The sequence below is a fragment of the Dipodomys merriami genome, unplaced genomic scaffold (genome assembly GCF_024711535.1).
Source record: "Dipodomys merriami isolate MVZ:Mamm:240054 unplaced genomic scaffold, mDipMer1.0.p SCAF_114, whole genome shotgun sequence".
NCBI lineage: Eukaryota > Metazoa > Chordata > Mammalia > Rodentia > Heteromyidae > Dipodomys > Dipodomys merriami.
Window position 1 is genome coordinate 3128295 of NW_027202427.1, and position 27692 is coordinate 3155986.

Below are 27692 nucleotides of genomic sequence, written 5' to 3' on the forward strand. Positions count from 1 at the left end.
TCACCAACCTCCTTGGCACTGCGGCCTTCTGGCATGTGACCGAAAGGGGGGCTCCATCCCCCACCGCGGACCACCATCCATCTCCAATGCCTGGCACACACCGGGCTCGCCGATGATGCCGTGTGTCTCCCCGGCCGGGGGGAGGGGGGAGGGGGGAGGGGGGCCGCGGGCGCTGCCTGGTGGCGGGCGGGGCAGGCCGTGCTTGCCTTGTACAGGGAGACGCCGCAGCTGTCGTCCTCGGCTCCGCAGGCCTCGCCCTCCTTGGCTCCCATGACACCAGCCACGCAGCTCTTCTCCTTCAGGTAGGAGACGCAGCAGTGCTTCTGGGCGGTCCTGTAAGGCGGGCGGCTCAGCCCAGAGCCCGGTCCCCCACAGAACCCCGTCCCGGAGGGGAGGCCAGGCGGGGGGCACGTCCACAGCAAGCGGGGCCGGGCGGTATGAGCTCATTTCTAGGCTGAACCCAGAAACGCAGCCGGGCCTGGCAGGATGGGGTTCCCGCAGAAAGCCCGGGGTGGACCCATGCTGGAGAGGAGAGGGGTCCCCGGAACGCCGGCCCTCTCTGCGGGGCGGCCCTGGAGCAGTGGCAGCTGAGCCAGGACGATCAGGCCAGGGGCTCCAGGAGGGGTGCTCCGCGCCTGCACCCCGGGGCCGGTGCCTCCCGGCTTCCTTGTCACAGGGAGAGCAAGTGCACACGCGTGTGCCCAGCCCGGCGCAGCGCATGCTCTAACTCCTCAGCAGCCCAGACTGGAGGGTGGCAGGACGGGGGGAGGGGCACTGTGCAAAAAAGGCAGCGTGCGCTGGGCACCAGAAAAGGGGGTGTCGCGGAGGCCACCCTGCAGAAAGGAAAGGGGGTGTCGCGGAGGCCACCCTGCAGAAAGGGGGTGTCGCGGAGGCCACCCTGCAGAAAGGAGGTGTCGCGGAGGCCACCCTGCAGAAAGGAAAGGGGGTGTCGCGGAGGCCACCCTGCAGAAAGGAAAGGGGGTGTCGCGGAGGCCACCCTGCAGAAAGGAAAGGGGGTGTCGCGGAGGCCACCCTGCAGAAAGGAAAGGGGGTGTCGCGGAGGCCACCCTGCAGAAAGGAAAGGGGGTGTCGCGGAGGCCACCCTGCAGAAAGGAAAGGGGGTGTCGCGGAGGCCACCCTGCAGAAAGGAGGTGTCGCGGAGGCCACCCTGCAGAAAGGAGGTGTCGCGGAGGCCACCCTGCAGAAAGGGGGTGTCACGGAGGCCACCCTGCAGAAAGGAGGTGTCGCGGAAGCCATCCTGCCAGGGCGCTGGGCAGGGAATCGCACACTCCCTGAACTGTGCCGTCTGGAAAGATGGGGTGCCGAGAGGAGGGGAGATGGTGGCCACGTGGCGTCTTTCTCAACCTTGGGCCTAAGTGGCTCAGCGCAGGGAACCCCAGGGCCAGAGGAAACGGGCAGCAGGGGAGGAGGGAGAATGGCCAGGCCTCGGGGGTCGCCCAGACAGCTGGATGGGAAGGAACGCACGCCTGGGGGAGACGGGGCTGTCGGGTGATGCGGGGCCCCTCAGCGCGCCCCTGGGGCTGTCGGGTGATGCGGGGGCCCCCTCAACGCGCCCCTGGGGCTGTCGGGTGATGCGGGGCCCCTCAGCGCGCCCCTGGGGCTGCCCGGTGATGCGGGGCCCCCTCAGCGTGCCCCTGGGGCTGTCCCGGTGATGTGGGGCCCCCTCAGCACACCCCTGGGGCTGTCCCAGTGATACGGGGCCCCCTCAGCACGCCTGGGGGAGACGGGGCTGTCGGGTGATGCGGGGCCCCTCAGCGCGCCCCTGGGGCTGTCCCAGTGATGTGGGGCCCCTCAGCACGCCCCTGGGGCTGCCCGGTGATGCGGGGGCCCCTCAGCGCGCCCCTGGGGCTGTCCAGTGATGCAGGGCCCCTCAGCGCACCCCTGGGGCTGTCCCAGTGATGCGGGGCCCCCTCAACGCGCCCCTGGGGCTGCCCGGTGATGCGGGACCCCCTCAACACACCCTTGGGGCTGTCCCGGTGATACGGGGCCCCCTCAACGCGCCCCTGGGGCTGTCCCAGTGATACGGGGCCCCCTCAGCGTGCCCCTGGGGCTGTCCGGTGATGCAGGGCCCCCTCAACGCGCCCCTGGGGCTGCCCAGTGATGCGGGGCCCCCTCAGCGTGCCCCTGGGGCTGTCCCAGTGATGCGGGGCCCCCTCAGCGTGCCCCTGGGGCTGCCCAGTGATGCGGGGCCCTCAACGCGCCCCTGGGGCTGTCCCAGTGATACGGGGCCCCCTCAGCGTGCCCCTGGGGCTGTCCCAGTGATACGGGGCCCCCTCAACGCGCCCCTGGGGCTGTCCCAGTGATGCGGGGCCCCTCAACGCGCCCCTGGGGCTGTCCCAGTGATGCGGGGCCCCTCAACGCGCCCCTGGGGCTGTCCCAGTGATGCGGGGCCCCCTCAGCGTGCCCCTGGGGCTGTCCCGGTGATGCGGCAGCGCCTTCTCAGCACGCCCCAAATGGCCGCGCCCACTGGGACACTGGGCCGGCAGCAGATCAGCATGGTCAGCGGTGCTGGGGACACGGGCGCCCGGGCCCCTCACCTGCACGTGTCGCCCTCCGGCCCGCTCTCGGGGATCTCCAGACACTCGTCCTTGTCGATGGCCCACTGCTGGCCGGCCGCGCAGCACGTCTCGATCAGGTCTTTGATGGAGCCTGCAGGGGCAGCGTGGAGCCTCGTGCCGGCATGGGGCAGGAAAGCCCCCCACCCCCAACCCTGGGGGACCCACCCAGGAGGCCCCGCCTTCCCACAGGGGCTGGGGGAGCCCCATAGCCAAAGAGCAGCTCCAAGGGCTCAACTGAGGCCACCCACACCCCAGAGCCCCCGGACCGCAGCACGGGCCTGCAGCCATCTCCAAAGTGCACAGAAGTGGCAACACACACACACACCCTGCCAGCCACAAAAATCCACCAAAATCCTGAAGCCAGCCAAGGCAAAGACCACCCCAAAGAACAGCACCTCGACCCCCGGAGAAATGAGAAAGAACCACCAAGGAGCAAAGACGTAGGACAGGAGGCAGTGAGCCTGCGCGGCTGAAGCTCGGGCCTGTGTGCACCGGCCAGGGAAGTCTTCCCGCCTGGTCACAACCAGCGCCGGGGCCTGTGGGGGCTGAGCGGGGGGCTGGGCAGTCAGGGCACCCGCCACAGGGGCACCAGCAAATGCACGGAGGACTCTGCAAGCTGACAGACATACACACAGCACTGGACACAGGGACACAAAGCCATGTGGAGCGGGGCACACAGACGAAAGGCCCTTCGGTCAGCACAGGTCCAGGCGCGGACCTGCCCGGTGCTGGGCTCAGCGTCTCGGAAGGACTGACAGCCACCGTCACAGAGCTGTCCCGGGGCCCAGCCCGGGGTTCTGGTGGGGAGTGGGCGGCAGGAGTGGCCGGACCCGAGGGACCCCTCTGCCCTCCACGGCAGGCTGGCATCACCGGCCAGGAAAGTGCAGTTATAAACAGCTGCAGGCATTCGGGGATGACCCTCACTTCCTTTGATTACAGGACAATGGGTATCCGGAACAATCCAACCCTCCCCCTCCCCCCTGCCCTTCCCCTCACCCCACCCGCCCCCCACCGCCCCCCTCTCCCGGATGTGAAATCCCTGAATGGGGCTCTGGAGGGCTGCAGAGGAATTCCTCCACCTGGCAGGAAAGGGCTGATGGGGTCCTGTCCACCCCCTCTCCCCCCGTTTGCTCAGGATGTTTGCAGAGCCTCAGCAAACAGCCAGAGATTGCTGCGGCCTGGGCCCCCGCCCCTGCTGCAGTGCTCTCTGGGGGAGGGGCCAGGCCGGCCTCCTCCACCACCCAGGTGCCCACGTCTTTTCATGAGGTCTGAGACGTGGCCCAGCTGGCAGACGACCTGGGCACAACTGTCTCCGGGCCCTGGGGTCACAGAGCGGAACAGGAGGGTGGTGGACGGACGGGGGCTCCACCCGAGCCCGCCCCAGCTTAGCCCCCAGCTTGTAGCCTGCATGAAATTCCGGGAGGCCCTGCAGCTCCTGCCCTCCCTCCACATGGGCAAGTCAGGGCTGGCCCTGGGGACGAGACCCAGGGGAGCCCCCAAGGTCCGCCAGCCCCAGCCCAGCCCCAGCTCGCCCCGGCCCCGCACACACCCAGCTCAGCAGAGCCGGCACACGTGCATTACCTACAAGAACCAAGGAAGGCCGGGCGCTGGTGGCTCACCCCTGTCATCCTAGCTACTCAGGAGGCTGAGATCTGAGGATCGCGGTTCAAAGCCAGCCCGGGCAGGAAAGACCGTGAGACTCCTATCTCCAATAAACCACCAGAAAACCGGAAGTGGCGCTGTAGCTCAAATGGTAGAGCGCTCGCCTTGAGCTGAAGAGCTGAGTGACAGCGCCCAGGCCCGGAGTTCAAGCCCCACAACCGACAAAAAAAAATAAAATAAAAAAAGAACCAAAGAAGCAGGGCGCAAACTAAAACCAGCCAGCCGGATGAAGAAGAGAATACAGGCTTCAACGCTGACATGAGCACTGGTCCCAGAGCCGTCAGCTGGGCCGCACGGAGCAGAGCAAGCGCTGGCAAAAGTAGTGAATCCCCCCACCAGGGCCTCCGTGTCAACAGTGAACCCACAAAACATCTCTCAGGAGCAGCCCGGGGCGCAGAGGTCTCTCACAGGACACACACGCCTCGCTGGGAAGGGGGGGCCGTGGCACGTCCAACAGGGACATGGGGTCCCTCGGACGGCCGCACCGGCGACAGACCCACCCACAATCGCCCCAGAGCAGAAAGGAGTCTGCGAAAGAGAAGACCTGGCCAGCCTGGGAGACGCCCGCCGTCCTGGCGGAAAGGACCACAGGGCCTGCGGGCGGGGAAGCCGCTCTGCGCCTCGGTTCAGCGGGAAACAGATGAAAGCTACACACAGAGTTCCGCGTGCCCGGGGCGGGGCCAAGATGGCGGTGGCACCATCCTGTCCCGGTAGCAGGGGCTACCGGAACGCTCGCCTGCCGCTGGCACGTCGGCTGGCAGCGTGCTTTGACACACTGTTTGGTTACACCAGCTAGAGCTAGCCACACCGGGGCGCGGCCAGCCCCGCGCCGGGCGGACATCTACAGACAGGAAGGCCCGAGGCCTGCGAAGCACGCAGGGCGCTCCCGGCCGGCCACTTCCCCCCTCCACCTGTGCACACTAGAGCCCGCGGCAGTGAGCGGCCAGCCTCCTCGCAGGTGCAACTCAGCTGTACTTAACGGCCCACAACCTCACTGCTCCGTGTGAGGGCTGTGTGCGAGCCCCAAAGACCCCAGCTCATCCCCCCGAGGGATCCTCAGCCAGCCCCGTTCTGACAGGCAGTGGGTAATAGGCACAACGCACTGCTCAAGCCGAATGGTGGCTTTGGCGGGGGTGGAGGGGCTGAGCTAAACGAGACACCAGAAAGACGCATGCTCAGATCTGTTGGGTGGCGGCCCGGTGCGTGTGTAAGCACAGAGCACTCTGCAGATCCCGGCAGTAATGAGTGTGTCTAGGGACAAATGCACTAGGACACGTGTGTACATGTATACACGAATCTTCCTCGGGGCAGGTGTGGGGCCTGAGCTCCATTCACTGAACCCTGGCCTCCCCATATGGCCTCACCGGAGGGACCGGTGGCTCAGTGTCCCCAGTGGGAAGCCAGGGCCAGCCTAGGGCTCCCCCAAGCCTCACTCCCAGCCAGCAGCTTTGCAGGCTGCTCTGCCTGAACATGGGGGAGGGGGACCTCGCCATGTCCTTACACCTCACACCTTGACCACACACTGTCCGGTCTGCCTCCCACCCCACCCCCACCGAAAACACCTCTCCCCTGCCCCATGGCCTGCGGAGCAAGTGGCCACCAGCGCGGCCACGGTGAAGCCATCGTACCGATGGGAAGAGGAGCCTGGGGGCATCACGGCAACGTGATCCCCACACCACACCAGAGAGAGAGCACCCCAGTTTTACTAACTGCCTCCACCTCCGCACTGAGAGCCATCACGTGAATCTCCAGATTGCAGCTTCTTTTAGAAATCCCCGGGGCCGCCTAGCCCGGGCAGCATGGCGCAGGTCTCTGTGACCCTGAGCCCGGGGTCCCCACACTTGGAGCTGCTGCCCCCAGGTGACAGGCAGGGGGGCCGTCGCTAGGGAGGGCCCTGGCCTGGGCCTCACGTGGAGGCGGGGCAGGAAGTGAGCAGCTCAGCACCCTGCCTAGCCCCAGCAGGGCTGGTCCTCCACCGCTGCCAGAGCGACAGCTTCTGGCCAGCAAAAACACATGACTGTTCACTCAAACAAAAACACAGTCCACCCCGGGCTCAGCCCGCAGCTGGCAGGGAAAGAAAGGCCTGCTTGGCCGGAGCAGCCCCCCCCCCCCCGTGCTAACTGACGTCTTGCTAACGTCTCTCAGGAGCCCTGAGCGACCGACCCACATCTGACAGAGGCACAACTAAGGCTCAGAGAGGGAGACACCTTCGCCAGAAGTTGCACAGCCAGGACAGAGGTGCAGGTTCACTCCCCGAGGGCCTGGCAAGGCCCATTCCCAGGGTGACACAGCCCAAAGCTCTGGGGGAGGGGTGGGCAGAGCCCCGGCTCAGGGCTGGCTTCATTCAGAGGGTACCCCTCCCCAAGTCCCGAGGACAAAGGACCCAGCTGCCACCAGAGTGGAGCTGTGGCCTCCATCCAAGCTCCTGGAAGGCCAGGACACAGGAGGCCAGTGACTCCCACAGGACTCCAGGATGGGACTGGAGCCCGGAACCCCACAGTGGACAGACACAGCAGCACCCAGAGTCTTCCGGCCGAGCACTTGGCTCTGGGAAGAAGCCAGGCATGTCCACCCCTGGGGGAGGGGCAACCAACCAGTACTTGAGCTCTGGTTCAAGTGGGAGAGCGCTAGCCTTGGGCAAAGTAGCTCCGGCACAGCGGCCAGGCCCTGAGTTCAAGTCCCAGGGCTGGCCCAACGACCACCACAAATAGCAGTTGTGCCGGCTCTGGAGGCCGGCCCCCATTGCACTCCTCATCTTTGACCTAACACAGAATGGGGTGCGGCAGGCCACTGTGAACGAGAAGTCACGTGGCTCAGAGACAGCTCGGGCCCGGCGGACAGACAGGGACCACGTGGGGGACAGACCGGACCGTGCGGGGCAAGGCCACCTGGAGCCGCTGGGGAGGGACACAGAGAGCGGAGGTAGCAGGCCCCGTGAAGCACCAACCACTCCTGCTCCAGAGAAGCCAAGTGCTCACCTGAGAACTCGGGACAAAAAGAAGTGGTGCAGTGGCTCATGCCTGCCATCCCAGCTCCTCGGGAGGCGGAGCTCGGGAGGAGCGGGGTTGAGGCAAGCCCCAGCAAACTGTGAGATCGCAGCTCAACAAACGAGCCAGGCTTAGTGGCGCACACACGTGATCCCAGCTAGGCACAAGCAGGACTGTGGCCCAGGGCCAGCCCTGGGCAAAAAGCAAGACCCAATCTGAAAAAGACTGAAGGTGTAACTCAAACCCAGCACCACCAAAAAGAAAAGACCAAAGGGAAAGAGAAGGAAGGGGAAAACACGGTCGCCGCGTGCGCTGTGCAGGCCGTGTAGAGCCGGGGTGCGGGCCCCACGGCGAGCGTCAGGGAGTTCAGCTCCACGTCCCGTGGAAAGGCCCGGGTGGGCAGTGCTGAGCGAGCTCCTCCCAGCATTTCCTGCTGTGTCTGTGTCCCGTGTCCCGAGAAACGTGGGCCCAGCACCCCCCCCCCGTGTCCACGTCCCGAGGCCCGGGCCTCCGGGGTTCACTTCCCACGCCCGGAAGCAGCTTGTGGTGGGTAGAAGGCTGAAACGCCACCGCCGGTGTTTGTGCCTGTGCCTGTCCCAGACACAGCGCTGGGGCCGTCTGCGGGCGGGGCGGCGTCCAAGGCCCCGCCTGCCCAGCCTGCGTCCACCCGGCCCTTGCCCGCCACCAGGTCCTGGACGGCCTCCCCGGCTCCTGGCACCTTGGGTCCGAGCCTTGCAGCAGGAGGAGGTTCAACGCCTCCCCCAGGCCCCGAGTGACGACAGGCCTCAGCTCCCCGCCCCGCCCGGGGAGCGGCCATGTGGCTTGCATTAGGCCGCATCTGGACACGCTCAGAGGCGGGGACGGCGCGGCTCCCTGGCGCTGCTCTGCTCGCGGCCCGGGCTGAGGCCATGGCGGGGAATCTCCTTCTCCAAGCCCCAGGGCTGCTATGGCAACACAGATGGGGGTCACGGCTGGCCCCTGCCCCTCTCGGCAGGCTCCTCCCCAGCCAGGGCCCCTCCAGGCCTCAGCCCCCCCCAGCCCTGGCCCCTATCAGCAGGCCCCGACCACAGTCCAAACCCGCTCCCCACCTGAGCCCCGCCCGAGGCCGGCACCCTGCTGACCTCACCCATGGAGGCCAGGACCGGCCTTGGTTTCTCTAAGGCTCCCCATCCCCATGGGGCCCCCCAGGGAGAGGTGCACCCGCCTTGCTTGCTGGTACAACCCCGGCCCCGGCAGGGTCCCCGGGGCGTCTGGTGCGCCGGTGACCACAAACACCTCTAATGGCTGTACAAGACCTCCCCGTGCAAGCACTCAACACGGATTAGCTCGCTCAGCCTCAGCACAGCCCGAGACGTGGGGACCCCTGGCTGGCCACAGATGGTGAACCGGGGCCCCCCGCGGGGCTGGCGCCGGTGCCCGCACCGCCCCTCCCCTCCACACCCACAGAGCCGCAGCTGCCGCCTGCCGGCCTGCCCGGCCCCTAGGATGCTAGTCTCTGGGCCTTTGCACATGCTGGGTCGCTGCCAGAATAACCCTCAGGCAGATGTGGGCACGCAGTGGGGCCCACTCCCAGCAGCCACACCCCCAGATCCATCCGAGAAAGCCAGCACAGAGGAAAGCACCAAGGGGGAGTCCCAGGCTCAGGCTCGGGGGGCGGGGGGCGGGGCAGGGGATTCCCCGGCCCAGCCCGGCCACTGGGCCAGCAGTGCTGGCACAGGGAAGGGTGGCCAGGGGTGTGTCTGTCACAGTTCCCAGTCCCGCCCTGCGTGCCTCCCGCCCCCCATGGGCACACGTGGACTTCATTAGACCCTCCCTCCTCCCTCTGGCATGCTCCCCGCCTGCAGGCCCAGGGCTGGGTGGGGGCAGCGGGAGCCCGGGCCACGCACCCCTGCCGCACAGCCACACCACACGGACCCCGCTCAGCTCAGGGCAGGAACGGCTCCTGGCTGGCGCTCTGCCGGGGGCAGAGGGCTGGAAACGCGGGCCGAGGGCTGGAGGAGCTGACAGAGACCCCAACTGGCTGTACACAGGCCCAGAGGGCCCCATCCCCACCAGCCAGGAGACCGGCCCCAGGCCACGCAGCTCTAGGGAAGATGGGAAGATGGCTAGGTCTCTCAGGCCCCCTCTTCCAGGAAGCCTTCCCAGACACCCCCGGCCCACCTCCCTGCTCCAGCGCCCCGGCCTGCTCCCAGATCACACACCACCAAGGTTTGTGCAGTAAAGGAATGACGAGACCCCGGCTGTGGGGGAGACATCTAGAAAACACACTGTGCCCGGAGCACCAGGCAGAGGAGGGAGAGAGAGGGCAGAGTTGGAAGAAGCGAGGCCCGACCCGGAGATGCGGGAAGGCATCCTGGGTGGGGCTGGCACAGCGTGGAAAGAGTCTCAGAAAAGAGCTGAGAGCGTGGGCCGCCCAGGGAGCGGGAGGTGGCTGGAGCGAGAGGTGACCGGAGAGGAGGTGGGCGGAGAGGAGGTGACCGGAGAGGAGGTGACCGGAGAGGAGGTGACGGGAGAGGAGGTGACCAGAGAGGAGGTGACCAGAGAGGAGGTGACCGGAGAGGAGGTGGGCGGAGAGGAGGTGACCGGAGAGGAGGTGACCGGAGAGGAGGTGGGCGGAGAGGAGGTGGGCGGAGAGGAGGTGGCGGGAGGCCACGCGATAGAAAACCGTGTCCTGTAATGTCAGTCATCCCAAGAGAAAGTTAACAGAAGGGCGGCTGGTCAGGAAAGGCGCCCCCCCCCACCACCCCCCCAGGTGGCCTGAGCCTGGAGGACAAGCCATGGGCAAGGGGAGCGGTGAGTACAAAGGCCCCGAGGCAGAAAGGGGGTCAGTGGGGCTGAGCAGCCTGGAGGAGGGAAAAGGGACAGGAGAGGATTCCAGCAGCCACTGAGGCCACGGCGCAGGGCCTGCGGCGGTGGAGGGGTCTGCTCCTGCTCTGACTGAGGTGTGAGTGGCGGCAGGGACGTGTGTGTCACAGAAATGGGGTCCCTGGCCGGGTTGTGGCTGAGTGGGAACCAGCCCCCTCCTCGGCCGTTGGCTCCAGGCTGAGTGACGTTCTAGTGCACTGGGCACTCGGGGCACCGCCGGGCTCAGGCCTCCATGGGAGGGCATGCCCAGGCAGGGCTGACCCAGCCGCAAAGCCCCACATTTCCTGCTGAGAGACCTGGAGACCCCACCAGGCTGGGTCAGAGCCCCCCTCCCCGTGAGACTCAGTCCCGGATGTAGACCGGAGCCTGCCAGCGGGGCAGGGAGCCCTGGCCGGGTGCTGCCACCGCCCTGGGCCCGGGGCGGGGCCTGATCCTGACCCAGGAGCCCTGGGGTACGCGGAAGGGCCTTACCTTCGGGGCTGCCTCTGGGGACCGAATGCACGGAGTTGGGGTCCGTGTCCTCCTCTGCCTGGGGCCGGGGCAGCACCTGCGGGCGCTCGGGCTCCTTCTTGGGGACCTCCGGGGTGGGTGGGATGGGGGATGCTGGGGATGCTGGTGCGGATGGGGTAGGATGGGTGCTGGGCGCGTCTGGGCCGCTGGGAGAGGTGGGTGAGGCCTGGGACGGGGCGGCTGCCCCCAGGCCGGAGCCGGGCGGGGCCCTGGCGCCCTCCTGCCCACCGCCGCGAGGCTCGGCCTGGGCTTCCGGGATTAGGTTCTCCTCGGGCCCTGCCTTGGCTTCCACCCCTTTCTCCTGGGAGGGGAGGCCAGGTCTGGGGGGGGCCGTGGTGGGCAGCCCGCCCGGCCCCAGGGGGCTGCTCGTGACGGGCTGCTCGGTGGCCACCTCCTCCCCCTCTTCCTCCTCCTCCTCCTCCTCCTCCTCCTTGTTCTCCTCTTCCTCCTCCTCCCCTCCTTCATCCGCTTCCCCGGCAGCGCGCTCTGTCGCCATGCTGGCTTTGGCCTGCCTGGGGGCCGGGGGGCCCAGGGCAGCGGCTGCTGTTGGTCTGGGGAGGGCAGCTGGCCAGATGGTGGCACGGAGGGAGGCCAGGGGCTGAGCCCCTGCTCCCAGGGCGGCCGGGGGGGCCCCCGCCTGGGCCTCGCCTGCCAGGGCCGCCCCTAATTCCGCCTCGGCCGCCTCCTGGTCGTAGCTGTAAGGGTCTTCTTCATAGTGGCGCTCGGGGTCGGCCTCCTCCGTGTCCGAGATGTTCCCGTGGCAGCCCGGCAGCCGGTAGCAGATGAGCTCGCCCCCGGCGTCCGGGCAGTGGCAGGCGCGGCACGGAGACAGGTGCGCGGTGTGGCCGGCGGCGTACTTGCGGCCGCCGTGGACGCAGCCCAGCTGGCCGCACTGCGGGCAGCTGTCGGCCATCACCGCGGCCTCGATGCAGTTGGGGGGCAGCTCAGGGCACAGCATGAACTGGCAGCTGATCCTGCCGCCCCCCGGCGGGCAGGAGCACTCGGTGCTGCCGAAATCCACGAAGTAGGAGCGGCCGGCGGGCACGCGGCCGTCCACGAAGCCCCCGCGCACGCAGTCGTAGTACTGGTAGCCCTCGCAGGCACAGCCCTGCCGCACGCACGAGGCGCAGCAGGCGCCCGGCTCCAGCGCCTCCTCGATGCAGTTTTCCAGCTGCGGGCACTCGACGCCCGTGCAGTCCCGCCACGGCACGGCCGCGCCGGGCCTCACGCTCAGGGCCAGGGCCAGGGCCAGCAGGGCCCCCGCACGCTCCCCGCGCCGCGCCGCCATCCCGTGAGGCCCTGGGGAGTGGAGAGGAGACCTGTCAGCGTGGGGGTACGCGCGGGTCGGGGTGCACGCGGTGAGGGGGGCGGGTGGATGGACGGGGCCATGCCACGGCACCCGTGGACACGGCCACCTCCAGTCCCAGGGCGCACCGATCACACACACTCCCCGCTGGGAGACCACAGCGGTGAGCACGGGTCCACTCGGGTGCCAGGACGTGGGCGCAGGATCACCTGGGTGGCCCCACACCTGTTCCCTTGGGGTCCCTGAGCCCCTTAGTCAGCGACCTGTCCCAGGCCCACGGCTCACACCGACAGGCATGCGCGGTGACACACTACAGTACACGGGAGTCCAGATGCGCACACTCAGTGCGGCCAAAGAGGCTTCTCCCGGGGAGAGCACAGAGGCACGAGGCTGCGCCTCTCAGATTCACACACAATGACACCGATAGTGGAGCAAAGGCTGCGAAGGGGAAACAGGGGACCTCTTCCCCCCCCCCCCGCCTTTTTATCTCCTCCTTCTTCCTTTTTAGTCTTTGATGGTTCTGTCTTCTTTATGTATGGTGAATTTGGGAAGGTCTTTGGGAGGGTCAGGCAGGGCACAGAACTCGAGGGAAAGGGGTGGAAAAGCGCAGCAGTGGAGCTCAGTGGACACGGATGGACGGATGGACGGGAGCTGTGCAACTTGCAGGTGGAGACGGGAGGGAGGGACTGGGAGAGAGGGAGGGAACGGAGGACACTGAAGGAAATGCCCTGGCTGGAGTCATTGTGATCCCTCTGTACATCACCTCTATAATAACAACAAAGTTTAAAAAAAAAAAAAAAAAAGGAGGTGCTGGCCTGGCCGTGTCTGGGGAGACGCGCTCGGGGTGCCTGGCCTGGCCTGGCTGTGTCTGGGGAGACGCGCTCGGGGTGCCTGGCCTGGCCGTGGTGTCTGGGGAGACGTGCTCGGGGTGCCTGGCCTGGCCGTGGTGTCTGGGGAGACGTGCTCGGGGTACCTGGCCTGGCCGTGTCTGGGGAGACGCGCTCGGGGTGCCTGGCCTGGCCGTGGTATCTGGGGAGACGCGCTCAGGGTGCCTGGCCTGGCCATGTCTGGGGAGACATACTCGGAGTGCCTGGCCTGGCCGTGGTGTCTGGGGAGACGCGCTCGGGGTGCCTGGCCTGGCCGTGTCTGGGGAGACGTGCTCGGGGTGCCTGGCCTGGCCGTGGTGTCTGGGGAGACGTGCTCGGGGTACCTGGCCTGGCCGTGTCTGGGGAGATGTGCTCAGGGTGCCTGGCCTGGCCGTGGTGTCTGGGGAGACGTGCTCGGGGTACCTGGCCTGGCCGTGTCTGGGGAGACGCGCTCGGGGTGCCTGGCCTGGCCGTGTCTGGGGAGACATACTCGGGGTGCCTAGCCGTGTCTGGGGAGACGCGCTCGGGGTGCCTGGCCTGGCCGTGTCTGGGGAGACATACTCGGGGTGCCTGGCCGTGTCTGGGGAGACATACTCGGGGTGCCTGGCCTGGCCGTGTCTGGGGAGACATACTCGGGGTGCCTGGCCTGGCCGTGGTGTCTGGGGAGACGCGCTCGGGGTGCCTGGCCTGGCCGTGGTGTCTGGGGAGACGTGCTCGGGGTGCCTGGCCTGGCCGTGGTGTCTGGGGAGACGCGCTCGGGGTGCCTGGCCTGGCCGTGTCTGGGGAGACGTGCTCGGGGTGCCTGGCAGGAGCAGAGCCCCCCGGCCCTGAGACCCCAGACCTCCCAGGTGAGCCTGCAGGGAGCCCCGCCCCATCCTCACAGCCCCAGCAGCGCGCCCTGTGTGCTCCGTGTCCCTGACCCCACACACAACACGGACCCTGGTCAGGTCCCCTAGGACGTCCCTCCCTGCCCCTCTCCAGTCTGCCTGCCGTCTGTTCCGGGCATGCCCGGCCTGCCCGGGCCTCTGCCCCTTCTCATCAATACTCCTGGGGCCTTCCTAACTACAAAGTGCTGAGGCTTTGACCAGCCTCCACACACACACACACACACACACACACACACACACACACACACACACACACACAGCCTTGCAACAGATACAGGCTCCACATACCACCGGATTCAGTGGCCAGCTGCCCCCCACCCCATCAGTGCCCACTGAAGTCATGGGAAAGGACTCTGTGCCCGTCCACCCCAGCCCAGGGCCCAGCCCCATGGCAGCACTCTTGCTTTTCAAGGCAAAAACTACCTGCTTCTGTTTTAGACAACAGCACGGACTGGCATCTCTGACCTGACTGGCATTTGTCACTCCACAAAAAAAACAGCCACTTTTTTAAAGGTTCGGGAAGGAGAGGAAAAGGGACCAGAGCCTCTGCCGGCCCACCCCTCCCAGGGGAGCCCAGGCGGGGGCAGGGGTGAGGAGGGAGGGGCAGGATGGGGTGCGGCCTGCGGGCCAGGCCCCGGCCCTCAGGGCAGCGGCCGTCCCCGGCAGTGGCCTTGGTGCCCGGCACGGCAGGTCAGCCGGCCCTGGCTGCGGCTCCTCTGTGCCAGGCACCCGCAGGAGTGGGACGTTTACCATCCAGTAGGACAGGCTGCCTGGTGCTCCCCCGAACTGGGAATGGGGGACACAGAACGTGATTGCGAGTACGAGTCTGGGCCGGCCGCTGGCAAGTACACTGAGAAGCAAGGAAGAAGGGGGTGGGGTGGGTGATGGTGGAGAGCCCACTGCCCGCCGGAGACATCGGGTGAGGAATGGCGGGAGCCCCCACGGCCGGCCCGCGAGGGTCACTGTGGGGTTCTGGGGGCCGAGGGGGGCTGATCCGAGTGGACACAGAGGCCAGGCAGGAGTCAAGAGAGAGGCCGTGTGCTGCGGGGGGGGCTCTCCCCCCGCCCCCCACCCTGGGCCCCGGAGCTGCGCTCTGACCCAATCCCTGACCTTCCTGCAGCTGCCTTTGGGCTCTGCAGGGGACAGAGGGGAAAGGGGGGAGCGTGGGAGGCCGGTCCCCTCGGTCGCCTCTCTCCCAACAGAGCTGTGACACCGCTGTCCTCCCCGGCGGCCGCAGGCTGGCCAGCATGTGCACCCTCCCTTCTCACCTCCTGGACCCGTGGCTGTGACACCCGTAAGCCCCCCTTCTCCCCACAGCCTGATGCAGGAAGCCCCTGGGAAGGGCAGCGGCACCCTACCTAGGGCAGGAAAGAAACAGAGCCAGACACTAAGGCCAAAACCACATCGTACTCAATGCAAGCCAGCGCTGGCTAGACAGGAGACAGAACTGGACTGCATGTGGAGAACGGACGGTGAGGGACGGAGGGAGGCCGGAGGGGCAGTGTGCTGGCCTGAGCAGTGTAACAATCCCTGTGACTCTTCCGAAGTCACAGGAAGAGCCCAGGTGACCATGCCTGGCCAAGCCCCAGGCTCCGTGATTGGCTGACAGAGGCACGTGTGACCCAGCCTGACACAGAACCGTGGCTGGCCTGCCAGGAGGGTGGCAGAAGAGAAGCCAGGAGCTGGCAGCCTCGCTCTGGTCTCTTGGGTTCCGAACACCAGGGAACGAGCCCAGCCCCCAGCCAGAGAAGCCGTGTGGATGTCCCCAACAGCCCAAAGCCAGGAGAAAACTCCAACGGCCCCTGCTGAGGCCACACAGGGCAGAGCAAAGGTCCAGCCCAGCCCCAGCGCCAGCCCCTCGGAAACTGATGGCCGGTACTATTTGGTGCCAACACAGTGCCAGGCACTGTGCTGAACCGGACGCAAGTGGAGGTGTCACTGTCTAGCACACAGGGCGGGGTGCTGAGACAGGAAGCGCCCGGGAGGGGGAGCAGGGCTTTGCGAGCCCCACCAGCTGTGCGGGGGACCCAAGCCTGGACGGGGATGCTGGCGATGCGGCTCATTGGGAGGAGCTCTCAGGAGGACGGAAAGAGAGGCCAGAGAGCGACCAGCTCACCAGAACAGGGGTCCAGCAGAGTCCAGCGCCAGCCCCGGGAGGAGGGGAGCCCCGCGGGTGAGGGGCGCACAGGCCTCCCTTCAAAGGAGCATTACCCGGTTATGGGACAAAGACCTGGGACAGTTACCCCAGGCTTGGCGGGGGTGACATTTGTCCACCAAGGGCAAGCAGTGGGAGAAGGCACAGGCATGGGCCATTTGTAGCTGGGCACCAGGGCAAGTCCGTGAGGGGACCGGAGCCCGGCCCGGCCCCTGCAGCCACCCCGTCTGCCACACACAAGGACATGTAGACTGTCTGCCACACACCAGGACACGCAGAGCATCGCCGCTCAACAGCGGGTCCCATGGCTTCAACCTCGCCATGGAAGCATCTACAGTAGCCCGAATCCCCCGAGGCCTGCAGAGGTAAAGACGCTGCCCAAATGGAAAACGGTGTTGGAGCGGTGCCCTGAGGGTTCACACCTGTAACCCTACCTGTTCAAGGGCTGAGATGTGAAGATCAATGAGTGAAGCAAGCCCAGACAAAGCCAAAAGACTCTTATCCCAAATAACCAGCAACAAAAGCCAGAAGTGGAGGCCTGGTTCAAGCAGTAGAGCACCAGGTATGCGTGAAAGAGTCAAGTGAGAGAGCCAGAGTAACAATAATAATGATATTTGATCTGGCCACAGTGCCTCAGACCTGTAAGTCTAGCTACTTGGGAAGCAGACCTCAGGAGAGCTGCAGTTTGAAGCAACCAAGTCCAAAACAGAAAAGCCCACGAGACTCCTCACCCAATGGCTGGGCAGGTGACCCGGAAGCACAAACAGAAGGTCGCAACCCAGGCTGGCCGGGGCGTAAAATAAGACCTATCTCAAAAGAATCACCAGCACTGTAAGATGCGGTACGCATGGCTGACGCTATAGAGCACCCACATAGCCCTGAGCTGAACCCCAGTGTCACCAAAACAAACTATGAATGTGTGTGTGTGTGTGTGTGTGTGTGTGTGTGTGTGTGTGTGTGTGTGAGCTGGGAATCGGTGCAAAGTGTGTGTGTGTGTGTGTGCGCGCGTGTGTGTGAATGAGCTGGGAATCGGTGCAAGGTGTGTGTGTGAGTGAATGAATGAGCTGGGAATTGGTGTAGTGTGTGTGTGTGTGAGAGAGAGAGAGAGAGAGAGAGAGAGTGAATGAATGAGCTGGGAATTGGTTCAGTGTGTGTGTGAGAGAGAGAGAGAGTGAGCTGGGAGTTGTGGACAGGCCATAATCCCCGTTATATGGCAACCCACGGGTCCATCGATGGACGCATGGGTCCAGAAAACAGTCTGTGCAGACAATGGGATGTGGCCCTCTGTGGGAGGGAGGCATTCTGATCCGGGTACAACCGCACGGACAGGTCCGAGGACACTGAAAGGACACGAGGTGTGTGAGATCTGTAGAGGGATCATGCTGAGGTGGCTCTGGGAATGGACAGTGGTGATGGCACGTGGGGCTGGGCACGCGCGCGTCCCAGAGCCAAAAGTGAGCAGTCACGTTACAGGGAGAGAAAGGGGAAGGAAGCCCTGACAGGAGATGAGGGCCACTCCCGAGGCCTGCCCTTAGTAGCCAGCTTCCTGGCAGCCAATGCCAAAAGGGAAATTAGAGGGTGACCGGCGCTCCTTGTCTGATAAGAGGAAGTCATCTAGTTCATCTGGGGAGAATAGACCAGTTCTTGGCCCAAAGTGCCAGCCAGGACTTGGCTGCTGATGGGGTTCATATTTATTATCACTTCCTCAGCCCGGCACAACGCCTAGCCACTGCCTGTCAGTCTCCGGGGATGCTGACTTCATCCAACCAGTTCTACCAATGAGGAAACCGAGGCCCAGACAGGGGGAAAAGAAACCTGCCAGGGTCACACAACCAGGAAATGTGGCATGGGAATGCGGACCTCAGTCCGAGCTGCCAACAGGGCCTGTCCCTCCTGCTCACCCGGGCTGCGGGTGCAGGGCTGGGCAGCAAGTGCTGCCTAGCATTGCAGGTGCTGGGTCCAAACTCGCGGGGCCTCCAGAAACGAAGTGAAAGTACCGTGGATGGGCTGGGAAGTTGGCTCAGTGGTAGAGTGCTTGCCTTGCATGCCTGAGGCCCTGGGTTCGATTCCTCAGCACCACATAAGCAAAAAGAAAAAAGCCGGAAGTGGCGCTGTGGCTCAAGTGGTAGGGCACTAGCCTTGAGCTAAAGAGCTGAGGGACAGTGCTCAGGCCCAGAGTTCAGGCCCCACAACCGGACCAAAAAAAAAAAAAAGAAAGTACCGTGGTCCAAAGCCAGCGGCCACGCGCTGGTGGAGATGGGAAGCAGGCAGCCTATGGAGCCATGGCCAGGAGAAGCAGTGACAGCTGTGTCTGTGTGCAGAGCCCGCATTCTTCTCGTGGCTGTGGATGGCGTGATTCTCTTAAAGACAAACGCCCGGTGCTCTGGGCTGCGGGGCTCCGGAAGAGGCTGGCCAGGGAGGGCAGGGGAGGAGGAAGGCACAGAGTGGGGCCTGGGGTCCCCATGGAGGCTGAGGAGGCCTCTGTATCCATGGTGAAGGGCTGGTGGCACACGCCTGTAGTCCCAGGTATCCCAGTGTCTCTGGTGGCCATTCCTGTAGTCCCGGCTATCCCAGTCTTGGAAGGCTTATGGGGAGGTAGGATTTGGGGCGCTGGGCACCCCACACACCTCGTGTGCTTGTTGGCCACTGGAGTTTTCCTTCAGAGGGGTGACTCCTGAGAACATTGCAAAAACAAGCCCTCAAGTGCGACAGGACCCCCTCCCAGACCAGAAGGAGATGCCGTGACCTCGGCGACGTCTCGGTAAGAGTTGGCCCTAGGTCTGTGGTCACTAATCACAGGAGCAGCACAGGCAGGTGACAAATTACAGAGCTCGCTGTCCGTGACCTCTAATCAAACTCACAGAAAAGAAAATGTTGCTTTTGGCGCCGGCCCTTTCCTTCCCTGAGGAAGCGGTCCCGGGGCGGACGGAGCCGGAGAAGCCGCCCTCCCGCCGCGGCGTCCCCAGCACCTCGCTCCTGCGTCTCAAGCAATGCCGGGGGGGGGGCTGTGCTCCCCAGACCCCGGTGGGCTGTGCTCCCAGACCCCGGTGGGCTGTGCTCCCCAGACCCCGGTGGGCTGTGCTCCCAGACCAGACCCTGGCGGGGGACGGGGGCCAGCTCCAAACCATCCGGCACACGCCTTCTGTCCAAGAACAGCCGTGTGGCTCGTGGGACACCTGTGCGGGACCCTCTGTCGCACTCCTCTTGCCATGGTGCCGCTCAGGGATGGACACAGCGGAGAGGCGGCGGACGGGACCCCCCCCCACCGCTGAAAATTAAAAACTAAAAATCCAGCCCACCTGAAGCCCGTTTCAGAGCTGAACTGGCGACAGGTGACCTTGAGGAGGCTGGCTCGGCTGGCTCGGCCACGCTTTCCGTCCCTCACCAGCCAGCTTCCTAACACACTCACCACGTCTGTCCCACTTGACAATCTGTCTCATGGACTCCCCGCTGTGTGCTGGCCCCGGCCGAGGACCTGCGGTCAGAGGAAGTAGAAACTCCCAAGGGGCATTCAGTCCTTGCTACCCACCTCTGTGGCCCACACCAGCTCCGCAAAGCCCTGGGACTCTGGTTCCCAAACCCTCATCTTGGCTTGTGTCATTACCCCATCCAGGAAGCCTTTTCTCCTGAGACTCTCCACACCCAGGTACCACCCATGCTTAGAGCCAGCCCCACAGGTAGGAAAATGCAAGAATGGCAGGTAAGTTGTTGAGTGGATGGGTGGTGGTGGGTGGGTGGGTGGGTGGGTGGGTGGGTGGGTGGATGGAAGGGTTGAGTGGATAGATGGGTGGGTGGGTGGATGGATGGAGGGGTTGAATGGATAGATGGGTGGGTGAGTAAATGGATGAGTGGGTGGGTGGGAAAATGGATGGATAGAAGGGTTGAGTGTCTAGGTGGGTAAGTAGATGGATGGGTCCATGGAGGGGATGGAGGGAAGGCCTGGGGGGTGTCACATGGAGGATGGGGATGGAAGGCAAGGTGGGGGGGTGGGCATAGGAACTGGCAAATGGGTGAATTGTGGATGGGAGACAGGCATGGCGATGGCGGGTGGGAGGTGGAGGACAGATGGGTGGGAAGGTGAGCAGGTGGCTGGGTGTGGGAGCTGTCAGTAAGCTGATAGATGGACGGGGATATGATGTGCAGGTGAGGGGAAAGTTCAGGGGTGAGGAAGGGCAGGGTGGAGGCGGGCAGGGGGTGAGGAGCAGTTGGAGGGTAAGGGGCAGGGGGTACAGAGCTAGAGAGAGGGTAGAAGGGAGGGAAGACGGAGCGTTAGCATGGGTTCCTGGACAGCCGCGGGCTGGGACAGCTGCGGACACAGCTGGAGGCCGTGCAGGGTAGCGGCTGGGAATGGGCCCTCTGTCATTTCTTCCCAGAGCCTCTGGAGACGCTCCCAGGGGCAGCACCTCAGACAGCTCCCTGCCCTGGGCAAGGGCGCTGGGAGCCGGGCCCTGAGCCTGAGGGCTGGTCACCCCACCGAGCCGCTTCCCCGTGTGGCCACTGCAGAGGGGCGTGGCTCCCGAGCTGCGTGGACGGCCAGCTCTCCCAGGACGGGAGGGAAACACACTGGCTGGGAGAGGCTGGCACACGGCCGCCAAGGCGGGGCCCACTGCGATCACACCGTCTAAGAGATGACCCCAGGCCCAGGGAAAGCAGGCCGCCTCCCGGCCCACCCGCCCGCTGCGCCCTGCCCATCGCTCTGCGTCCCCACGGCCTCTGGGGTCCTCTCCAGGCCCCTTCCTGGACCACCTCCTCTCAGCAGCCTGTCTGACGCCTGCAGCAGCCCTCAACGTCACCTGGAGGCCGGTGCGGCCTGGGACGGACGCTCCGCCCTCTCCGCCATCACCCTGTCTCCCAGGGCCAGCTCCCTGCTGACCGGGCCAGTCAGGGAGGCCATCCGAGGCCGGGGCTTGGTGGTCCCTTACCCCGCACCCTGGCACCAGGCTTGGTGCAAGGGGCAGACAAAGCAGCTCTAGAGACAAGGCCAGAGACCCCGGGAGAGAGGAGAGACGGAAGCCTAGAGGAAGCCACACGGACCAGAGGGACAGACGGACAGGGACGGAGACAGGCGGGCGGGCCCCGTGGGCAGTGCCCCAGTTCCTCAGCCCACATCTGGAAGACGCCAGCCAGGGAGCGGGCAGCCGCAGCTCCCCCGGGGTCTCTGCCGAGCCGGCCCCCTAATTTGTTTGCACGGGCCTGAAATTCAGGAATTTCTTGGGGCTGCCAGAGAGGTGACGGGTGTGTGAAGAGCGGCAGAGTCTGGGCCTGGCTGGCAGAGCTGCCCGGGAGGGGGCAGGGTCACACACACCGGGTGCCGGAGTACGCGAAGGTGAGCGCGCAGAGCTCCGCGCTCACGACCGACCGAGCCCAGCATGGCAGCCCGCGGCCAGCGACCCACAGCAGCGAGGCTCTGCCAGCAAAATACCCCGCCACAGACGCCTCTCAGCCAGGGCGAGAGAGGAGGACTCCACAGAGGACTGAAAACCCCGCCGGGTCCCCAGCTGGCGGCCGGCGCTCAGGAAACGGCCGGCATAGGAGAGGAGAGGCCCCAGATGCCCCGTGGCTGGCGCCGCGCATCGCCTGGCCCAGCCCGGCCCATTCCTTTGCAAAGGCTGTTCCTCTGCCAGACACACTGTTCCCTTTTCCAAGCTCCTGCTGGTCCCCAAAGACCCCGGGAACCCTTTCCCCAGAGCCCACCGCCTCCTCTGCCAGGCAAGGCCGCTGCCCGCGCCACGTGGGGTCAGTGCGGGCACTGTCGTGGGCAGAGCCACGGCCCACTCTCCCCCTCACCCCCAGGTCAGCGTGAACTGTTGCCGAGTGGAGTAGCAGCCGTCATGTGTGCAAGTGTGTCCCCACGTCCCCCTAGCCTCTCCTTCTCAGGCATGCGGGGCGGGAAGGGGGGGACGGGGAGGGGGCGCCGGCCTCTCCTGCCGGCCCTCCGGATACTCGGGCCTCCTCTCACCCTGGGGACGCCCTTTCCCACCCCACAGGCCTCTGAGGGTCAGCACCGCGCACCTTCTCAGGCCCCTGGTCTCCCCCTTGTCCTGGAGCCCCAGCTTCCTCCCCATCTAGACCCTGCCCTGCACCAGCGCCGCTGTGTTGGCGTCCCCCTCTCTCAGCCCCATCTGTGTACACATGCGGGGAGCCCCAGAAAATGCCCCATCATCAGTGACCCTCAGAGGGGCCTGTCCAAGCCGGCGAGAGTGGGGGCGCGGGTGACGGCGGGGCTCCTGGGCGGGCTCTGGGAGCAGGGTGCCCCAGCGTCCCGGGCGCTGGCGTGACGCCGCTCACACACACACCGGCTCTTCTCACACACACGCGCGTGCGCACACGGCAGGGCTGGGCCCTGAGCCCGGGCCACGGGCACAGCTGGACCGCGGCCCTGCCTCATGAGCGCGGTGTCTGTCCGTGGGTCCGAGGGTGTGGGCTGTGACCCAAGTCACAGCCGTGGTGAAAGGTCTCCACGGCCCGTACCGCCAGCCCAAGCCAGGCCCCCTCCGCAGCAGCGCCGGCGTCATGTCCCGATGGGACAGAAGCCCTCGCCCCGGCTACTCCCCCAGCAAAGCGCGGGTCCCCAGCCTGCCCCCGCCACCCCATGACCAGGGAGCAGAGGTCAGAGTGCCAGACAAGTGGCAAAATTAATTTGCTTCCTAAGATAAGTAGGAATCAGATAAGGGGCACTGGCAGCTCCCAGCCCTGAGCCCTGAGCCCTGAGCCTCCATACCAGGGGCCCAGACGCTGCCTGAGAAACCAGAGATCAGTGGGTCTCCAATGTGTGTGTGTGTGTGTGTGTGTGTGTGTGTGTGTGTGTGTATGTGTGTATGCACACGCGGGCATGTGAATGTGTGTTGGGGATAAGTGTGTGTGTCTGTGAATGAGGAAGCAAGCCTGTGTGCATTGTGTGTCTGTGTACCTCAGTGTCTTCTTATGCATGTGTGTGCCTCTTTGAGTATGTGTGCATGCCCAGGGAGTGTGTACCTGTGTGTGTGTGAGGTTGTGTCTCCAGATTACAGCCCCAGTGCTCTGACCTGGGGTCTCAGCACCCTCTCCCCTCCCCGCCACGTACCCACCGCCCCAGGGATCGCTGCTCACAGTAGGCGTCACAGACCTCCGGGCCAGGAAGGACTGTTCCCAGTGGTTCCAACTCTTCACTCAAAGCAGAACGGGACTTCCTTGAAAGCCCATGTGGGACCAGGAAGGGGGCGAGTGCTGGGGGGGGCGCTCCAAGGTGAGCAAGGGGGGGCAGAAGAGTGGACACTGGAGGCCTCAAGGCAGCCGGCCCCAGTCACAGGGCGGAGGGCGGAGGGCGGGCGGGCCCAACCCCAACAACGGTGCCACCCCAGTGACACCAAGACCATGACAGGAGAGAAAGGCCACGCACACGCGGTCCACAAGACAGGACCCCAGCGCCCTCCTCCCAACTGCAGGGGCGTGGGGACCAGTGGGCACTGCCCCCGCCCAAGCTCCCGATGGGGAAATTGCGGTCGGTCCAGGCCCAGGCAGCGGCCCAGAGAGGCCTGGCCTTGCCCCTCCCTGCACACTCCCCCGGGCCGCGGGCCCCTTCTTCCATGCGGGCGTACCCAAGGCTGGCAGAGCCAGGGCGGGCTCCTCACCCAGCGGCCAGCCGAGGCAGGGCAGGGCCGGGGCCTCCCGAGATGTGCCGCCCCCTCCCCCCGCAGCCGGCATGGGGGTGGCACATTTCTCAGCAGCAATCAGGCCTGGGCAGGGCTGCCCGGCTGAGGACAATGCAGCGTGCTCATAAAACCCGGCTCCAGCCCGCCAGGAAGGAAGTTACCTCCCAGACCTGCGCTTTCTTTGCAACAATGGCCTTTGGGAGGAAGAGAGGGGCATGCCTGTAGCATTTCCAAATTACAGTTACCGGAGGACAATGAAGCCCGTGACGCACGGCAGGCCAGAGTGGCCCAGGGAGCCGGGGGTTTGTGTCATCAGGACGGAGTGGGATGAGCTGGTCCTCTCCCCTCCCCACACTGGCTGACACAGACTCAGTTTCCCTTCCCCTCACCCTCACCCTCCCAGGCCTCTTGCCTGCCATCTTGCTCCCCGCCCCCCCCCAAGCTCATCCCAGGCCTGGGCTATAAAGCCATCTCACAGGCCTGGCCTGTCTCTCTCCTGCTGAGAACACACTCAGCCTGTCCATCACCAATGTTCAGACTAGAGTTAGGGTGCCCCCCACAGCGGCTGCCTGTGCTGGACGGGTCTGCACAGCTCCCCCAGGGCCCGCGGCCTGGCTCACACCGGCGAGACCCTGAGGTCACAAGGCCCCCACACACACAATGGCAGTCACGAATGTGAGGGATTTTTTTTAAACCATCTTAAAACCCACCAGTGGGGTTGGAGGCATGACTCCGCGGTAGAGCGCCCGTCTAGCAAGTGCAAGGTCCGGAGTACCAACACCAGTACATCCTCCCCACACCCTACCACATAAACTCGCCCATGGATGCCCAGCCAGCAACTCTACTGTAGTTTGATGTCATGTTTGGGGATTATTTGCTGGGAATGGAGCCCAGCGTCTAGCTATGGGCTGCCTGCCACTTGGGCATGTCCAAGTCTGACATGAGCAAACATGGTCTTCAGGCAACAAATTCCCAGGAAGCCATGTGCCACAGAGCCACTTAGCTTACATAAATGAAGCCACATGCAGCGAGCAGACTGGAGAGAGAGGGGACTCAGAATAACACAACGGCTGCCACAGCACCTGCCACCTAGCAAGCATCTGCACAAGGAAACAGGAGCTGTCCTTCTCCACATGGCACCTCATTTACCACAGCCAGCCAGGGTCAAGGAAAAGATGTGCATGGCCCACACCTCTGAATGGAATGACACCCCGCAGAGCTGTTCAGAGCGGGGGGGGGGGGGCTTGATGGTCCCTGGACTGTGTGTGCTCACCCAGAGACTCGCTGTGCCCATCTGGCCGTGGGGGCCGTGGCGAAGGTGCAGGAACCCTGCTGCGGGTCTCAAGGGATTAAAAGCATCCTTACAGGTCACGTGGGCAGACTGTACAGTATTCCCCAGAGGCAGGGCACAGTTTCACCAGCCTGTCACACCGTGACCCTCATTGAGCATATACTGTGCGTCTGTTGTGAACTAGGTTCCGGGACTCCCTGGGAGGCCTTCCAGGTGTCTGTCGGTGGCTGGGGAGCAGAGCCAGCCCAGGCCTGACTCACATCCACGCACTCTTCCTTCTGGGGAGAGAGACCTCAGCCCACAGCCCAGTGGAAAGTGTGGGCCACCATCACAGAGCCCTGACAGCACACTTTTCCCGTAGGTGGGGCTCTGAGTGGCGGGAAGCTTCCCCAGACACCAGAGGGACAGAGCCACGAAGTCAGAGCCCCGCGGTCCCCACCGGCCACCCGCGAGCCCGACCTGGCCCCGAGGCCGCAGGCCATCTACGCCATCCAGGCGCACCAGGGCCTGCGGCTCCCCAGCCACCGGAGCTCGTGATGTTTCAAGAGAAGACGGAAATCCGGGCTTTTGTGTGAAACTTACCAATGTGTAAATGCTGGCAGCTAATTAAATTTTTTAAAATAATACTAACAGGGTGAGAGCCAAACAAAACACCCAGAGCCAGCCACAGCCGGGGCTGGCGGGCTGCACCTCGGCGGAACCTGGACGCCTCCCCTGCCCCGCCCCCACCCCCTGGCACGGCCGGGAAGCCCAGAGCCTCTGCTCCCTCCTGCCCCTGGGCCCTCACCCCCCACCACCAAGTGCTCAGCCGCAGCTCGCACCGGCTCCCGCTCTGGGCCAAGCCCGGGAGCCCCTCTGCTTCCCCACAAGTCACGGGGATCCCCTGTGACGCTCCGGACTGCACCTCTGCAAGAGCTCTGGCTGGGAGACCAGCACCCCGGCCACCCTTCCCTTCTCCGTGCCCGGTCGGTGACAGCGACACCTGCTGGCTCAGCGCGGCTCAGCCGGCCCCAGCGACTCCCAGAGCCCAGAGTGGAAGATGGAAGGCGCTCACTCTTAGCGCTCCAACGCCGTTCTGTTAACCGTGGGGAAGCAGGGATGCCAAGGGGAGCTGTGCCCAGCCCTGCACCCTGCACCCCACAGTCCCCTCCCCCCGCAGGGGCTTCCTCCCCTCCCTGAGGCTGGGGCTCCTGGCCTGAGTGACAGAGCCGGCCGTGTGGGGGGGGCACGTGGCCCACAGAATGGGGCTGTGTGTGAGCGACACCCACGTGAGACTGGTGTCTGTGTGTGTGTTGCGTGTGCATGCACAAGCAAGACATGCGTGTTTGATAGAGGGGGATGCGTGACTGCACGGATATGTGGATGGAGAGTGTGTGTGTGTGTGTGTGTGTGTGTGTGTACAGGACGGAGAAGCCCCCAGCGTGAGGAGCCCCCCCATGGCCTGGAGATGCAGTTGCAAGAAACCCTGCCTGCCAGCGGGTGAGAACCTGGGTCTCCCGTTCCCTCCCTCCCTCCTTGCTCCCTCCCTCCTGGGTGACCTCAGCCCTGTGGGGAGGGACCATTAGGACCAGGTTCCCTGGGGGACAGGGCTAGAGGTGGATGATCTGCTCTAAGGTAGAAGGGGTGGCAGACCTGAGGGGTGAGGAGACCCCGAGACCTGGGGGCTGGCTGCACATGGGGAGCAGGGAACGCAGGCACGTCCATCTGTCCATCTATCCATCCATCCATCCGCCCGCCCGCCCGCCCATTGGTCTGCAGAACCGTGGGCATGCAGGGGTGCGGGCTGCAGGGAGCCACGCAGGGGGCGCCAGGCTCAGAGCTGAGGAGCACTCACCAGGCTGCGGTCCACACACACACACACGTCTGTCCGTCCCTCTGCCTGCCCAGCTGCCGCCGTGGTGTGGAGAGACAGAGCCCAGAGCGCCGGGCTGCTCAGCTCCGGTGGGGACGGGGTGGAGGCGGGGCGCCAGGCAGGGCCCCTCCAGCCTCCGCCCCTCCCGGCCTCCGCCCCCAGCCAGGACTCCCCCGCCCCTCCCGGCCTCCGCCCCTCAGGCGGGGCCTGGGATCCCCTCTCAGGAGGCGGTGACCCTGTGCTGCTGCTCCTAGCCAAGATGCTGGAAGCCAGGCCCAAGGCCACCCCTGGATGGTGGCGGTGGAGCTTCCCCCCTGCTCCGATCCCGGCCCTGGTGGGGCTTTGTGTGCTGGGTGTGTTGCAGGGTCTGGGGGGGGGGCGGGAGGAGGGGCCCTGGGGGGCTCTGGCCTGGTCATCCCCACCAGCCTACACCTTCTGTCCGCCCTCTGGTGGGCTGGGCTGCCTGGGGCCTAGGCGCGTGCTGCTGGGGGGTAGGCCTGTTAGAGGCCCCCGCGGCCACACAGGTCCCTCGGCTCCGGGCCGCAGCCCAGGGCAGCCTGGGCTGTCCATTTCCTTCGCCACCTCTGCTGCTTGTTCCACTCACCGTGTGGCGTCTGCCGCGCCCTGTCCCCTCCAGCCTGGCCTCACCTGAGTGGTTCACTCCTGTTCACAGGAGGACTGGGGACCAGGGCCTCGGAGGACAGGGAGGGACAGACTGCAAGCCAGATCCTTCCTCCCTGGGACTCTGCCGCCCTCCCCCACCCTCCCCCCAGCAGAGTCAGGCGGGACAGCCCCGTCTGGTCCCCGCTCCCCACCACTGGGGACCAGCCAGCCCCTGCAGGAAGGCTCTGAGCAAGCAGCTACCTGCCAGCTCCTTCTTCCTGGCTAAGGGCCAGTCCCAAGCCCCCAGGAGCAAAGACCAAGCGGTGCGACCCATGGCTCATTTCAGCACAAAGGTAGCCCAGCTACCTGGGGGGGGTGGCCTGGGCCCCAAATTCAGTTCCATCCCTAGCACCCCTCAGGGTCCCGGAGGCCAGTCCAGAGCTGAGGCAGGCTGGAAAATCCCGTCCTTCCACCGGTGGCTGACTAGCATTCCTCCTC

General features: G+C 65.4%; 1 protein-coding gene across 2 annotated transcripts in view; it reads right to left on the minus strand.

Moving 5' to 3' along the window:
• Nucleotides 1-26654, minus strand: part of LOC138822738 (fibulin-2-like) — a 44980-nt gene extending 18326 nt beyond the window's left edge. For both annotated transcript variants that reach the window (XM_070015657.1, XM_070015656.1), the window contains exons 1-4: nt 26574-26654; nt 10565-11902; nt 2559-2670; nt 207-333 (exon numbers count right to left, since the gene is read on the minus strand). In XM_070015657.1, coding sequence (XP_069871758.1) covers nt 207-333; nt 2559-2670; nt 10565-11891 — 1566 coding nt within the window. In that variant the 5' untranslated portion in view covers nt 11892-11902; nt 26574-26654. The remainder of the gene's footprint in view (nt 1-206; nt 334-2558; nt 2671-10564; nt 11903-26573) is intronic.
• Nucleotides 26655-27692: the final 1038 nt, after the last annotated feature.